This window comes from Mesoplodon mirus (genome assembly GCF_964341445.2).
Source record: "Mesoplodon mirus genome assembly, chromosome: 9".
Lineage (NCBI taxonomy): Eukaryota > Metazoa > Chordata > Mammalia > Artiodactyla > Ziphiidae > Mesoplodon > Mesoplodon mirus.
The window spans coordinates 56195166-56209512 of NC_138985.1; the positions used below are offsets into that span (position 1 = coordinate 56195166).

General features: G+C 41.0%; 1 protein-coding gene across 13 annotated transcripts in view; it reads right to left on the minus strand.

Annotated features, from left to right (window-relative positions):
* DYNC1I1 (dynein cytoplasmic 1 intermediate chain 1) overlaps window positions 1-14347 on the minus strand; it is a 483164-nt gene that overhangs the window by 84512 nt on the left and 384305 nt on the right. For all 13 annotated transcript variants that reach the window (XM_082632152.1, XM_082632163.1, XM_082632154.1 and 10 more), the window contains one exon: window positions 1122-1268. In XM_082632152.1, coding sequence (XP_082488278.1) covers window positions 1122-1268 — 147 coding nt within the window. The remainder of the gene's footprint in view (window positions 1-1121; window positions 1269-14347) is intronic.

A 14347-nucleotide genomic window follows, 5' to 3' on the forward strand; every position in this document is an offset into this window, starting at 1 on the left:
AAGAAATGGCTTCATGCTCCTTGAGCAAACACCTGCATCAAGCCCGTCTCCTCTTGGGTCACAATTTTCTGTTATTAGTTTGGAGAAATGGGGTAGGGGCCTAGGCAAGAGCAATTTTCCAAGATTCCCAAGAACTAGTTTCACCTGCATGTGTGTTAGGCCCAAGTCAATCAGAATTAAGGCTGACTTGGTACTTGTCATTTCCCATCGTCCATCTTACAAGAGTGGAAGAATTTTCCTCTTCATGGTCTTGGCTAAAGCAGCTAGCAGTTCTTTTTCAAAGCTAGATGGTTTTGAGGCCAGCAGATGAAACAAATGAGGCCACCACATTAAGGAATTTGAAACAATAGTAGAGCTGTATCCTTGGGCATAATTTGGGCATTTCAGAGAAAGGACATCAATTCCCCTGAATGTCAGGGTAGCAGAGATTGATGGAGACATGCCTGTCTTCTTATTCCTCCTAACAATTGCTAAACACACCTGTCATTCTCTTAAAGGAAATGACAGACTAGTTGTCTTATGAACACTATACTGAACCTCTTCTGCTAAATTATGGGTAATGGTTTTGAGATGTTGACTTTTAACCCTAGGGATTATACTGTCACTGTAGACTTTATCGTTGAGACTTACACCATGCATTCCAGAATTTAAAGTCACAGCACTCCCTCAAATCACAAGTGGAAAAGGCCTATTGGCAAAAGTCCCATATGCCATCCCTAGACAGAATGTGCTTACTCTTTACGGTCTATTTGAAAATATGAGTTTCCACCTTATAATGTAAATGTGAAGAGTTGCTTTGGGAAAACAATTTCACAGATGCTTCTTCCAAGGTTTCTCCCTGTGGCATTTTTTAGTTTTAAGTTATCCTCCCTGGTAGCTTTTGGGACATCCAGAGAGATCCCTTCTATGTGTTAAAACTTGTAGACCGTTAAGAGAGTCCTCTAAACCCAGCGCTTCCTTCATCGACTTTCCACTCGGCTTCCCTTTAGTCAGTCAGAATGCAATCACTGTAAGTTAGATACTTCGAAGTTGGAGTTACTAACAACAGCCGTACCTCTGTCAATTATCCCCTCTTTCAGGGCTTGGATGGCTGACCGGGATGTGACAAAAGCTTGACTTACTGTGTGTGCAGCAGCCGACAAGGGTGTCCGCTGGACCGGCGTCCTCCGATGACTGCGATTATCCCACAGGACAATCTGGCCCGAGTAAGTCCCACCAACTACCAAATTGGGATGGAAACGAGCAAAGCAGACCGACATCACAGAGGACTGTGGGAGGAAAGAGAAGAAAGGTATCCTGTGAAATGGTTAGAGGAGGCTTGTTTCTTCCTGAAGAAAAAACTGCTCATCACATAAACTCAGCACATCCTGGAAAACACAAAGCAAATGTTAAGCGCAGAGTGTGTAGGACATTCTGTACACAGACACAGAAGTTCCCTGGAGAGGTTGGCCGATGTTTACTCCTTGAAACTTGAAATCTGAAGTCTCGGCCACGTCACCAAATAGGCATAAACCCTATCTAACGTACATCATGTTTTGTGGTCTGTAAAGCTTGGTTTGTGGATAGTTCCCCTTTATCAATAAAATCACATCAGAATTAATATTAATTCTCCATTAGTCTTTACAAAACAATTCTTTATTTGAGGGCATGTCTGCATCCGTGTACAGTGTTGGCAAGGCTTTGAGGACTTTGAGACTGGGTACTTTTTTTTCTTCTTTTTGGCTTAATGTAGACTTCTAGGATCTCAGACTGATCCAACTGGTTCCTCCCCCAAATTCCCTTGCCTCCCATGGGCATTCTTCTGACCTTTATCCTGCCCACTTCAGACAATTCTTAATGTTATTCTTTGCCTATTTTAACAGTCAGAAATGGATTTCAGTCCAACTCTGCCATGGCCTGTCAGAGCATCATGAATGTGGTTTCTAAAATTCCACAGAAGACTACTGGGCACTACATTTTATAGGAAATTACTTAGCTGAGCAAGAGCCATGATACATTTAAAATCAGACAAGCTGGCTGTTCCACATTTGCTAAGAAGTCCACTGTGATTCCTGTTGTGCTTTACATGGTTGCATGTATACACAAAAGTAATTGTTTTTAATAAACACATTTCACCCTTTCAGTTAAATTCAATGAGTGATCTTATGTGTAAGGAAGGCATTGTACCAGGCATGGTGGGAATACAAAGGTAGTCATCGCCCTCGACAAACCTGTGCCCTAGGAAAGAGAACTAAAAAGCATGCATTCGATGAACATGCTGCCACTGGTCCCTACATGCTAGTCCATAATTTTGTATGGAATAAAAATAGGTGCCTCTCTGCACAACCTAGTCATGTGGGCATGCGCCTTGGCAAGTGGGGAGGAAGGTAGATTTTTGTCCTCACTTGTCCCTTGGGTTTGAGATGCTTATGCAGGTCACAACTTGCACACACAAGCAGCAGCCCTGAAGGTGATATGGGCCATGACTAGATCATAGGATCGTGTGTGTGTGTGGTGTGGGGGGGGGGTGAGAAAGGTTTAGTTTAGCTAGGAGAGGGGGGAAAAAAGAGGGGAACGGAAAGGGTGGGATGGTTAGAAAGACCTCATTCATGAAAGGGAATGCATCACCCTTGATGTAAATGTGGAATGTTCAGCAAGTGGAGAGGAAAAGAAACAGTGACCCCTGAGAGATGGGATAATGGGAAGACAAGACTGGAGGCTCCAAAGCAGAGGCTGGTGAACAGCCACAGTCTCTGGTTTGGCTGAGAAGGAGCTTGCATGGAGGAAGCAGGGAGTAGGAAATGTGACTGAAGGGTTCATCTGGGCCAGACAAGAGAGGACCTTGAATGGCAGGCACTGTGTGGATTGTTTTCTGTGGGCAATAGCGAGAAATCACTGCTTTCTGAGGAGAGAGGGGGAGAGGGGGAGAGGGGGAGAGGGGGAGAGAGGGAGAGAGGGAGAGAGGGAGAGAGGGAGAGAGGCAGGGAGGGAGAGAGGCAGGGAGGGAGAGAGGGGGAGAGGGGGAGAGAAGGGGGAGAGAGGGGGAGAGAGGGGGAGAGAGGGGGAGAGAGGGGGAGAGAGGGGGAGAGAGGGGGAGAGAGGGGGAGAGAGGGGGAGAGAGGGGGAGAGAGGGGGAGAGAGGGGGAGAGAGGGAGGGAGGGAAAGAGAGGGAGAGAGGGAGAGAGGGAGAGAGGGAGAGGATCAATGGTTGTAACTGATAAGCCAGTAAAGCAAAGAAGTCATTGAAAAACAAATGATGACCTCTTTCTGACTGGGAAGCTAACTGTCCATTAAAAAATAAAATAAAATAAAATCAGATCTACTATCAGCCTAAGGCTAGTTCCTAGTCAGAGTCTCAGATTCTCTGAAGTACAATAAAGAATGTAGACTATTTTTCAATGTCATGTTTTCCCAGTTTGAATGATTCTCAATTCCAATTCCTTGAACATGATTCAATGGGGAGTATGCTTGTGCCCCAACCTGGTTTTCATAAAGTTCAAGAATAACTCTCAATAATGGTACTGAACTAAAGAAAAAGAAAATAATGCTGGTCAGCTTCTTGTTTTACACATCTCACAGAAACGATTCTGAGCTTTCAATTGATGACATTCTTATTCTGCTTGAGCTATGTTGGAGACATTTTCTTTGAAACTTCAGAAAGACTTAAAATTATCCAGGTGATATCAACAATTGAATTTACCAAAGCTCCAATGGATATAGATAAAGAAATGTCATTAAATTTGAAAAATCAAGAATTAAACCACTTAATAGCTTTTCACTTAAATCTCAGCAAATACTGCTCCAAACCTTACACAGTTTGTTAAGAGACTAAACTACAGAAAAACGAACAGTGGAGGTATTTCTACAAAACAGAAATACATAGTTGGTGATCAACCAGAATCCAACACCACAAGGTGAGAACTTAATTCCTACTTTTTCATTCATTAGCGTGTCCACTTTTCATTCATTCAACACACAGTGCTAAGTACTAACTAAATCATTTCAAAAAATGTTAAATGTCAGAAAAGCACCCCCATCTCGAATTCAGAATTCTCTTTACATTTGATAAAAAGTCAAATTACTGTGAAACAGAAACGGACTCATAGACACAGAAAACAAATTTATGGTTACCAAAGGGGAAAAGGGTGGGGGAGGGATAAATTAGGAGTTTGGGATTAGCAGATACAAACTACTATATATAATATAGATAAGAAACAAGGTCCTACTGTATAGAACAGGGAACTATATTCAATATCCTGTAATAAAAAATAATGGAAAAGAATATGAAAAAGAATATATATATATATGTGTATAACTGAATCACTTGCTGTACACCAGAAACAAACACAACATTGTAAATCAATTATACTTTAATTTAAAAAAGTCAAATTAGTGCTAAAAAAATGAGTAACACCACTTTGGAGCATCAGAGTTCTGCCATAGAGTCTACTTTGTTTTGCTGAAAACCAATCTTTACAATACCTCCATGACGAAAAAAGAGTAGAAATACTTATTATTTTATGCTTGGAAGATTAGAAATGATGGAGAATTTGTGATTCATCAATTGCACTTATTTTTTAAGCTCAGTATGTTAATTATAGTAAATATTCTATGTATCATAGACTATGTATAAATGTTAAAAATAGATCTCCAGGGTATGCCACATTTGACATAGTATTATTCATATGGAAACCCTAAGGCAGTATGATCACAATTATCTAGATGTAAAGTTTAGAATTTAGTCATTTCTTGAGATGTTTCAAAGTACCCTAATGTTTGATTTAATGGTAGCAAACACTTGGTTGATAGACTGAATTTTTAATTTTTCATCCAAATGTTTAGGTTCCTTTAGACACATGGGAACAGTCCCCCAACTACAGTCCTGACAGAGACAGCTCCTCTTCTAATTTGGAAAGTCTGCATCAAACCACGAGTAGTAAAGTGTCTTAGAAAAATCCCTGCAACCGTGCACTGTTCATACAGCTACTGATCTAGTTGTTGTTGCCAACTGTCATGGAATTTATTGACTGTCAGCATAAAGAGCACAGGATGATATCATCCTGTCAGTTACATCTATTGGGTAAAGGGTAAAAAAGCATTCCAGAAAAATGGATTGACACTACTAAAACATGTGGCTTTCTGTTGTTCTCATATTTAACAGTACATTTTCTGAAGACATATTCTATGAAAAACATTAATAATAATAATGCTATCTTAAAAATTGCATCACTTTCCTAGGCATTTAAAATTTTGTATTCTCTCAGTTACTCAGTGTCATAATAAAGCATTACATGATTAATACAATTTAGACAAACAAATTGGAAACAAGAAACTTCCCTACCCTTGTTATTCTTGGCTCTGTAAGAATACATATCTATATAGTTTGTAGTTTTAACTTTTTACCTATTTTATTTTATTCTTTAAAATATTAGAGCCTTGAGAGCTTCCCTGGTGGTGCAGTGGTTGAGAGTCTGCCTGCTGATGCAGGGGACACGGGTTCGTGGCCCGGTCCGGGAAGATCCCACATGCCGTGGAGCGGCTGGGCCCGTGAGCCATGGCCGCTGAGCCTGCGTGTCCAGAGCCTGTGCTCCGCAACGGGAGAGGCTACAACAGTGAGAGGCCCGTGTACCACACACACACACACAAAATTAGAGCCTTGAAATTATTTTGGAAAATAACACATGGCCTTTAAACATTCAAATCAAGTAGTTTACATAAGTGGAAAAATAATGATAAAGATGATGAGAATTTTGGGACAATGCTGGCTGTCTAATCAAAGTAAGTTTTCCTGAGACTACAGTCAAACTGTTTTAACAAAGGTAGTGATTTCATTTATGTGGCCATGTTGAGAGTCAAATCAAGCCCCAGAAATATGATAAGCTCCTATGTTAAAAGCTTCGTGTAAAACTGGTGAGCTTGACCGTCTATATTCCAATCCAAGTAACACAGAGACATTATTACACGAGGAACCACTATTTCCAATAGGACGAGCATGCCATTTTGATTATTTTACATACTATAGTGCCCCCAAACCAGGACAAGCAAGGTGGTGAGACTATGTCTGGAGGATCAGGCTATCTCTATTGACAGTTTCTGGTGTCCTCCACAGACGTGGGTGCCCAGAGGCTCCTGAGGAAACTGTTTATTTTCTAATCTTGTGCAGACTGCCTGGTGCAAAGGCAGCCCTCCTCCTTAACCATATTGCCACACGGCCACTTGCACACGAGCTGACCCACTAGAACAGGGTTCCACGCTCTCATCATCTATTTTGAGACCAGGCAGTTTATTTCACCCCGCTCACTAAGGGAATTCCCCAGAGATGAGCCGGGTGGAGGCTCCATTCTCCACGTCTCCCTCCTCGCACTGCACACCAATTGCATTCAATTCCAGTCAGCCCCGAGCCCTCTTTAAGTGGCTGTGGGGCTGTTTTCTATTTTATAGAGTTAATCCAGGCCAGCTTAAGGATGGTACTTTCCCTTAACCACAGACCCAGATGCCCAGGGCAAACAGCCTTTGGTCACTGCTGGTTGGGCAGCTGGTGCCATAGGTTCACATTTGATCTGGTCGCCCGGGTCCTTTTGTGTGTAGCACTCTGCCCGCCCCCCAGCCATCATGCCTGGGCAGGAGGGATAGGGGCCCTGCATTCAAAAGCATCTCTTATTTCAAGTACCATCTCTTCTGGGGAGAAGTTAATCCTTGAGAGGGAATGGCCATATTGTTGCCATATGCTGTTTAATGGTGGCTGACATTTTATTTGCCTAAAAGCTAATGCTTAGCTGTCAGAGGGTTGTGAGGCAGACAGATCAGATGCTTCTGGCTACTAGTGAGCTAGTATATATTTCTGCAAGTACCTAAGAAACCCTCAAAGATATTTCTTATGTTAATGGAAACAAATGTAATTGGAGAACACTGCTGTCAAAACACCTCTTACAGGCAATCAGGCAGCACCAGGCATCTGACAATGTAGAAGGTTGTGAAGGTGGAAAAACCAAGACATGAGTCATGAGTTGGGCATTTAACTTTAATTGAGATGAAGGAAAAGGGTCTTTCCTCCTTCAGAGCTCTCTTTTCCTATGCCTACGTCTCTATCCTAGGGTACACACGTCACTCTTCTAAACTCTACGAGTAACCATCTATGAAAGTTACCACCCCATTAGTAATGGGGTGTACAGGAGCAAAAGCTGAATTAGCTTGCTTGCTACTGCTTGACTCAGTTTGTATTTTAAAAAAATGAAAAGCAGCTGATTCTAAAATCTGATTTCTGGGAGATTAGAAACCACTCATTCCAATGACCTTTCTTTGAATCCCTTGGAATTTTCGTGCATCTCAGTATTATGCATCCCTAGACCTGGGCTGTGTGCTGAGTACACAAAAGTTAGTGCGCAAACCACAATGAGGTGCCACTTCACACCCTCTAGGACAGCTATAATTTTTAAATGTTTACATGTCAATTATACCTCAGGAAAGCTAAGGGAAGAAACAAACAAAAAAGGAAAATAATAACTGTTGGTGAGGCTACGGAGAAATTGGAACACTCATACAGTGCTGGTAGGAATGTAAAATGAGGCAGCCACTCTGGAAAACAGTCTGGCAGTTCCTGAAACCATTAAACATAGAGTTAACATCTGACCCGGCAATTCCACTCCTAGGTATGTACCCAAGATAACTGAAAACATGTAACTACTCGAATTGTACATAAATGTTCATAGCAGCACTGTTGATAATAGCCAAAAAGTGAAAACAACCCAAATGTCCATCAAGTGATGAATAAACAAAATGTGGTGAATCCATACAATGCAATATTATTCAATAAAAAGGAAGGAATTACTGATGCATGTTATAACATGGATGAACCTTGAAAGGACGCTAAGCGAAAGAAGTCACAAAAGGTCACATATTGTATGATTCTATTTATATGAAATGTCGAGAATAGACAAATCCATAGAGGCAGAAGGAAGATTAGTGGTTGCTCAGGAATGGGGGTTGGGGGAGAATGGGGAATGACTACTAATGGGTCTGGGTCTATTTTTTGGGGTGATAAAAATGTTCTGAAGTTAGACAGTGGTGATAGTTACACAACTCTGAATACACAAAAGAAACTGAATTGTACACTTAAATATAATGAATTTTATGATGTGTGAATTATATCTCGATTTTTTTAAATAAAAATTTTTTTAATTAAAAAACTTTTAATTAAAATTTTAAAAATATATACATTGCTTATATGTGGAATCTAAAATATGGCACAAATGGGACTTCCCTGGTGGCACAGTGGTTAAGAATCCGCCTACCAACGCAGGGGACACGGGTTCGAGCCCTAGTCCGGGAAGATCTCACATGCCGCAGAACAACTAAGCCCGTTCACCACAACTACTGAGCCTGCACTCTAGAGCCCGTTCACCACAACTACTGAAGCCCACGCGCCTAGAGCCCCTACTCCGCAACAAGAGAAGCCACCGTGATGAGAAGCCCGCGCATCACAACAAAGAGAGTAGCACCCGCTCGCCACAACTAGAGAAAGCCCGTGCGCAGCAAAGAAGACCCAACACAGCCAAAAATAAATAAATGAATAAATTTATAAAAAATAAAATATGGCACAAATGAACCTATCTACAAAACAGAAACAGACTCACAGACATAGAGATCAGACTTGTGGTTGCCAAGGGGGAGGGGGCAGGGAGGGGGTGGACTGGGAATTTGGGGTTGGTAGATGCAAACTATTACATTTAGAATGGATAAACAAGGTCCTGCTGTATAGCACAGGGAACTATATCCAATCTCCTGGGATTAACCATAATGGAAAAGAACATTAAAAAAAGAATGTACATATGTGTGTAAAACTGAGTCACTTTGCTGTACAGCAGAGATTGCCACAACACTGTCAATCAACTATCCTTCAATTAAAAAAAGAAAATAAAAATAAAATTAAAAAGAATAAAAATTCAATCCATAATTAAAACTCTTCCAACAAAACAAAAAAGTCGGTGTGCTGACACGGTCCTAATCTCATGAACCTTAACAACCTTATTTCTTATCTTCAGGACAACTGTCTGGACTACTTTGACCACTCTTTCCTGAAATAATTATTCTCTTTACTTCCCCCGAATAGCTTCTTCAGTTTCTACTCCCTGAGAGGTTCTGGAGGTGGAAAGGGAGGGTTGACACACTTGGAATCTCGAGACCTGACTTCCTGCTCTGATACCTACTAGTTGTATACATCCTCTAAGCCTTAATTTTTTTGCACATTTGCCATTTATTTATTTATTTATTTATTTTTAAAATTGTGCTGAAATACATGTAACATAAAATTATTAACCATTATTAAGTGTACTGTTCAGGGGCATTAAGCACATTCACATTGTTGTGTAGCTATCACCATCATCCATCTCTAGAACATTTTCATCTTCCCGAACTCAAACTCTGTATCTATTAACCACGCATCCCCCATCCCCACCCTCCTCTCAGCCCTTGGCAACCAGCAGTCTACTTTCTGTCTCTATGAATTTGACTACTCTAGGAACCTCATATAAATGGAATCAGAGCGCCTTTTGTGACATGTGTCATGTGTCACTTAGCATGTCATAAAGGTGTTGTTATACCCAGGTACCACTACTAGAATTACTGCATGCATGCTGTGGCAAATAACAGAACTTCTTTCCTTTTTAAGTCTGAATACTATTCCATCATATGCAGATACCACATTTTGTTTATCCACTCATCTGTCAATAGACACTTGGGTTGCTTCCACTTTTTGGCTATTGTGAATAACGTTATTGTAAATATACAATATTTACAAATATTGTAATTGTATACAGATTATCTCTTCAAGACCCTGCTCTCAATTCCTTTGGGTATATACCTGAGAGTGGAATTGCTGGATAATATTCTATTTTTAAATTTTCGAGGGACTCTCATACTGTTTTTTATAGTGTCTGCACCATTTTACATTCTTACCTGTAATGCACAAAGGTTCTAATTTCTCCACACCCTTGCTGATCCTTATTTTCTGCTTTTGTTTGTTTTGTTTTATTTTATAGTAGCCATCCTAATTGAAGTGAGGTCCCATTCTAAGCCTGAATTTTCAATTCATGGCAGGAGCATGAGAGTTCTTGCCCTGCCTAGGAACAGGGCATTTTCTTTGCCTCTCTTCCCTCGGGCCGTTGCAAGATTTGAATTAAGTAATGCAGTTTAAAGACGATAAACAATATTGCATGCCCCTATATAGAGTTAGAAGTGACTTCTGTGATTTGAAGAAACATTTCCAGAGAAAACAAAGGTCCAGAGACATTTTCATTTTGCTCAATAAATCTTTTCTAAGCAGTTCTGATAGTAATGCTAGGTCCTGCCTTGATGATCTAGGTTGAGAAACTGTCTCCAGAAGTTTTACTGCACCTTTTCTTACATGTTTTAACTCTTTGGAGTCCTTATTTTGACAACCCTCTGCTCCTTCCTGGGACACTGAGTCTCTCTAGTTTAACAGATCTTCATGCTTGGTTATAGCTCCTGTTGTTGATGGCAATTCTAAATCCTGACAATTTACTGACTTTGGGTAATGAGGAAGAGGAAGAGGAGGAAACTGTGAAATATTAGCACCAGAGATAACTCTACAGTGAAAGCCAAGACGAGATTCATGCCACATTATCATTCAGGCATACTCATATTGCAAGCACCGCCAATTTAGGAGAATTTAGGCTCTAAATCTTAGTCCCTTCGGTGCAAGAACTTTTGAATACAACAAAATTCTAGGGCAATGGGATAATCTGCATGCTAATCCAGAAAGTTTTCTGAAATGGGGTCTTTCTTATGTTAACATATTTCACACTTCTGAGTCGAGCTGGGACTTACTTATCTGTGATGTGACTTTACATCTGATTGTTATTATTCATCATTTGCAGGTGCATGGATCCCTCAAGCTATTTTCTAAGTCAGTGTTACTCCAAACTTGCCTGTACCTTAGCATCATCTGAGGACCTATTTAAAATTCCCCAGTACTCAAGCCACAAACCATACCAATTAAATAAGAATTTCTGGGGGTAGGACCCACGCATAAAGATTTTTTAAAATTGCACAGGAAATTCCCACATGCAGTCAAGTGAACAGTATTGTTTTAAATCAATGGTTCTTGAACTTATCTGAACATAAGTACTTAAGTTTATTAAAAACACAGATTCCTGGGTCCCAGCCTGGATCTACTGAATCAGAATTTGAAGAGGCTTGGAGGTCTGTGCTTTGTGTCACTGAGAAATTTGGAGGACCTGCAAACAATGAATTAGTTGAGTATGGCTGAAAAGTCACTGTGAGATGAATCTCCTTTTGCATCAGTGTAGGCCATGCCTGGGATGTTTCCTTCATGGGATCACGCACCCATTTGCACAACCTGGCCAACTGAGACACATATGATACAATAAAAGTTCCTCTGCCAAAGTGCCATTGCTTAATTTCCTTCAATTTGACTTGCTAGTTTTTACATGTCTCCTGGCTTCCCCTTCCCTCCTAAGTGAAAGAGATCACTGAGAGGGACACGAAAGGTTTAGGTCCCAAGTTCCCTTCAGCATCATGTTCCAAGCTGACACTGAGCACCTGAGAGTTTTCTTGTTTATTATTAGGAGGGCTAATGAACATCATCACTGTCACAGTAGATTACATGGTTATTTACTTGTGGGAGCATTCCAAATTTTTGAGCACCTACTAAGTGCCAAGCACATTGTATACATCTCTCTATCAGTCCTATTAGGTGGGTCATTTTGCCTCTTTTTCTTCAGATTAGAAAACCCAGACTCAGGCAAGCAACGTCATGGGCTTAAGATCAAATGAATAGTAAGTGGCAAAGCCCAAATCTGAACTATGGCCTGGCTGATTTAGAAGTCAGTATACTGTGAAACCTTGCATGAACTGAATGCAGGTGCACTTTCTCTTTGAGATATACAATCCTCCCCCTTCTGACTTCATGCCATGGGACGTGGGACTCATGATCACAGACGACCTCATGCATCCCTACAGGGCAGAGAGGGCTTTTGGGCTCCCTGTCTGCTACAGTGGCTTTGGCATGGAGTCTCCAACCCCTTTCCAGCTGGACTTCTGTTGCTAGTATAGAGATCGATCACCTGACTCAACAGAACTAATTAGCACCAATGGTGGTGATACCTACCATGAGGTGGGTTCTTCCTGCTGAGAACTGATTGAGACCAAATAATCATTTCATGGGAGTCTACTGAACAGCTAACAGCTGGAAACCAATTGGGTCACTACTAATAAGCTCTGCGTTTGCTGTCACTGCTTTGGGAGAAAACGCTTTGTTTTCATCTTGTCACTATGCAGCCAAATCAAAAATGCCATTTCAATAAAACCTTCTTAAATGAGTGTTTATACCCCGAAATAATTATGTGAACTGTTATTAACTCTTGTGAAAAGGGGAGAGTGCCCCCATGTGCTTTAACGAACAAAAGATACTTCCTACTTAGAGACACAGACACAGGAACCCAGGGAAAATTCTTCTGAACTCAAGAAATATGAAATACACATACATTTTTAAAATAAGAGGTTCATTAGGAGATGGGATCCTCTTGGGTAAAATGGTCACATTTTGGAAATGAAAGATAAGGATTACGCTAAGTGAAATAAGTCAGACAGAGAAAGACGAATACTGTATTTTATCACTTATATGTGGAATCTAAAAAATACAACAAACTAGTGAATAAAACAAAAAAAGAAGCAGTCTCACAGATACAGAGAACAAACTAGTGGTTACCAGTGGGGAGAGGGCAATATATAGGTAGGGGGAAAAAAGGGTTATTATGGGATTATATGAAATCATCTGTGTGAAACTTATAAAAACTGTAAAGCACTATAGATTTTAAAGAATCTTTCATTCAATAAAAAAATTTAAAAATTAAAAAAAAAGAGAGGGCTTCCCTGGTGGTGCAGTGGTTGAGAGTCCGCCTGCCGATGCGGGGGACGCAGGTTCGTGCCCATATATACAGGTTCTACTATTTACAGTAGCCAAGACGTGGAAGCAACCTAAATGTCCACTGACAGAAGAATGGATAAAGAAGATACCTGCCGATGCAGGGGACGCAGGTTCGTGTACATATATACAATGGAGTACTACTCACCCATTAAAAAGAATGAAATAATGACACTTGCAGCAATATGGATGGACCTAGAGATTATCATATTAAGTGAACTAAGAGAAAGACAAATACCAGATGATATCACTTATATGTGGAATCTAAAATACGACACAAATGAACGTATCTATGAGATGAAAACAGACTTACAGATAGAGAGAACAGACTTGTGGTTGTCGAGGGGGAGGGGGGAGGGAGAGGGATGGACTGGGAGTTTGGGATTAACAGATGCAAACAACTATATATAGGATGGATAAACAACAAGGTCGTACTACAGAGCACAGGGAACTATACTGAATATCTTGTGATAAACCATAATGGAAAAGAATATGACAAAGAATATATATGTATAACTGAGTCATTTTGCTGTATGGCAGAAATTAAACACAACATTATAAATCAACTATACTTCAATAAAATAAAATTTAAAAAAAAACAAGACACATACAAAAAATTCAAGGTGAAGATGAGACCTATACACACAATTTTTTTTTTTTTTTTTTTTTTCCGTACGCGGGCCTCTCACTGTTGTGGCCTCTCCCGTTGCGGAGCACAGGCTCCGGACGCGCAGGCCCAGCGGCCATGGCTCACGGGCCCAGCCGCTCCGCGGCATATGGGATCCTCCCGGACCGGGGCACGAACCCGTATCCCCTGCATCGGCAGGCGGACTCTCAACCACTGCGCCACTAGGGAGGCCCTATACACACAATTTTTATGTGTGTGTACATTCCAGCTAAAAAACTACCCAACAGGGCTTCCCTGGTGGCGCAGTGGTTGAGAGTCCGCCTGCCGATGCAGGTGACACGGGTTCATGCCCCGGTCCAGGAAGATCCCACATGCCACAGAGCGGCTGGGCCCGTGAGCCATGGCCGCTGGGCCTGCACGTCCGGAGCCTGTGCTCTGCAACGGGAGAGGCCACAACAGTGAGAGGCCCGCGTACCGCAAAAAAAAAAAAAAAAAAAAAAAAAAAAAACGAACAAAAAAAACTACCCAACAGCAAGATGGAGAGTCTTGGTAACAAGTTCTTCAAAATGCCAAGCCACTCTTAGGAAGTAACTGCTTCAGACTATCAAACACAGTGGTGTTGAAAACCTTCCCTGTGCCAGGTGCCAGACTAGATATGACCCATGTGTTACACTGCCAAACAACTAGGAAATTTCTATTTCCTTCTTTGTAAAAGCAAAGTTTGTTTCCCATAGAAGCTTTATTTGTAAAAGGAAAAGTGTTTCTCACTCCTATAT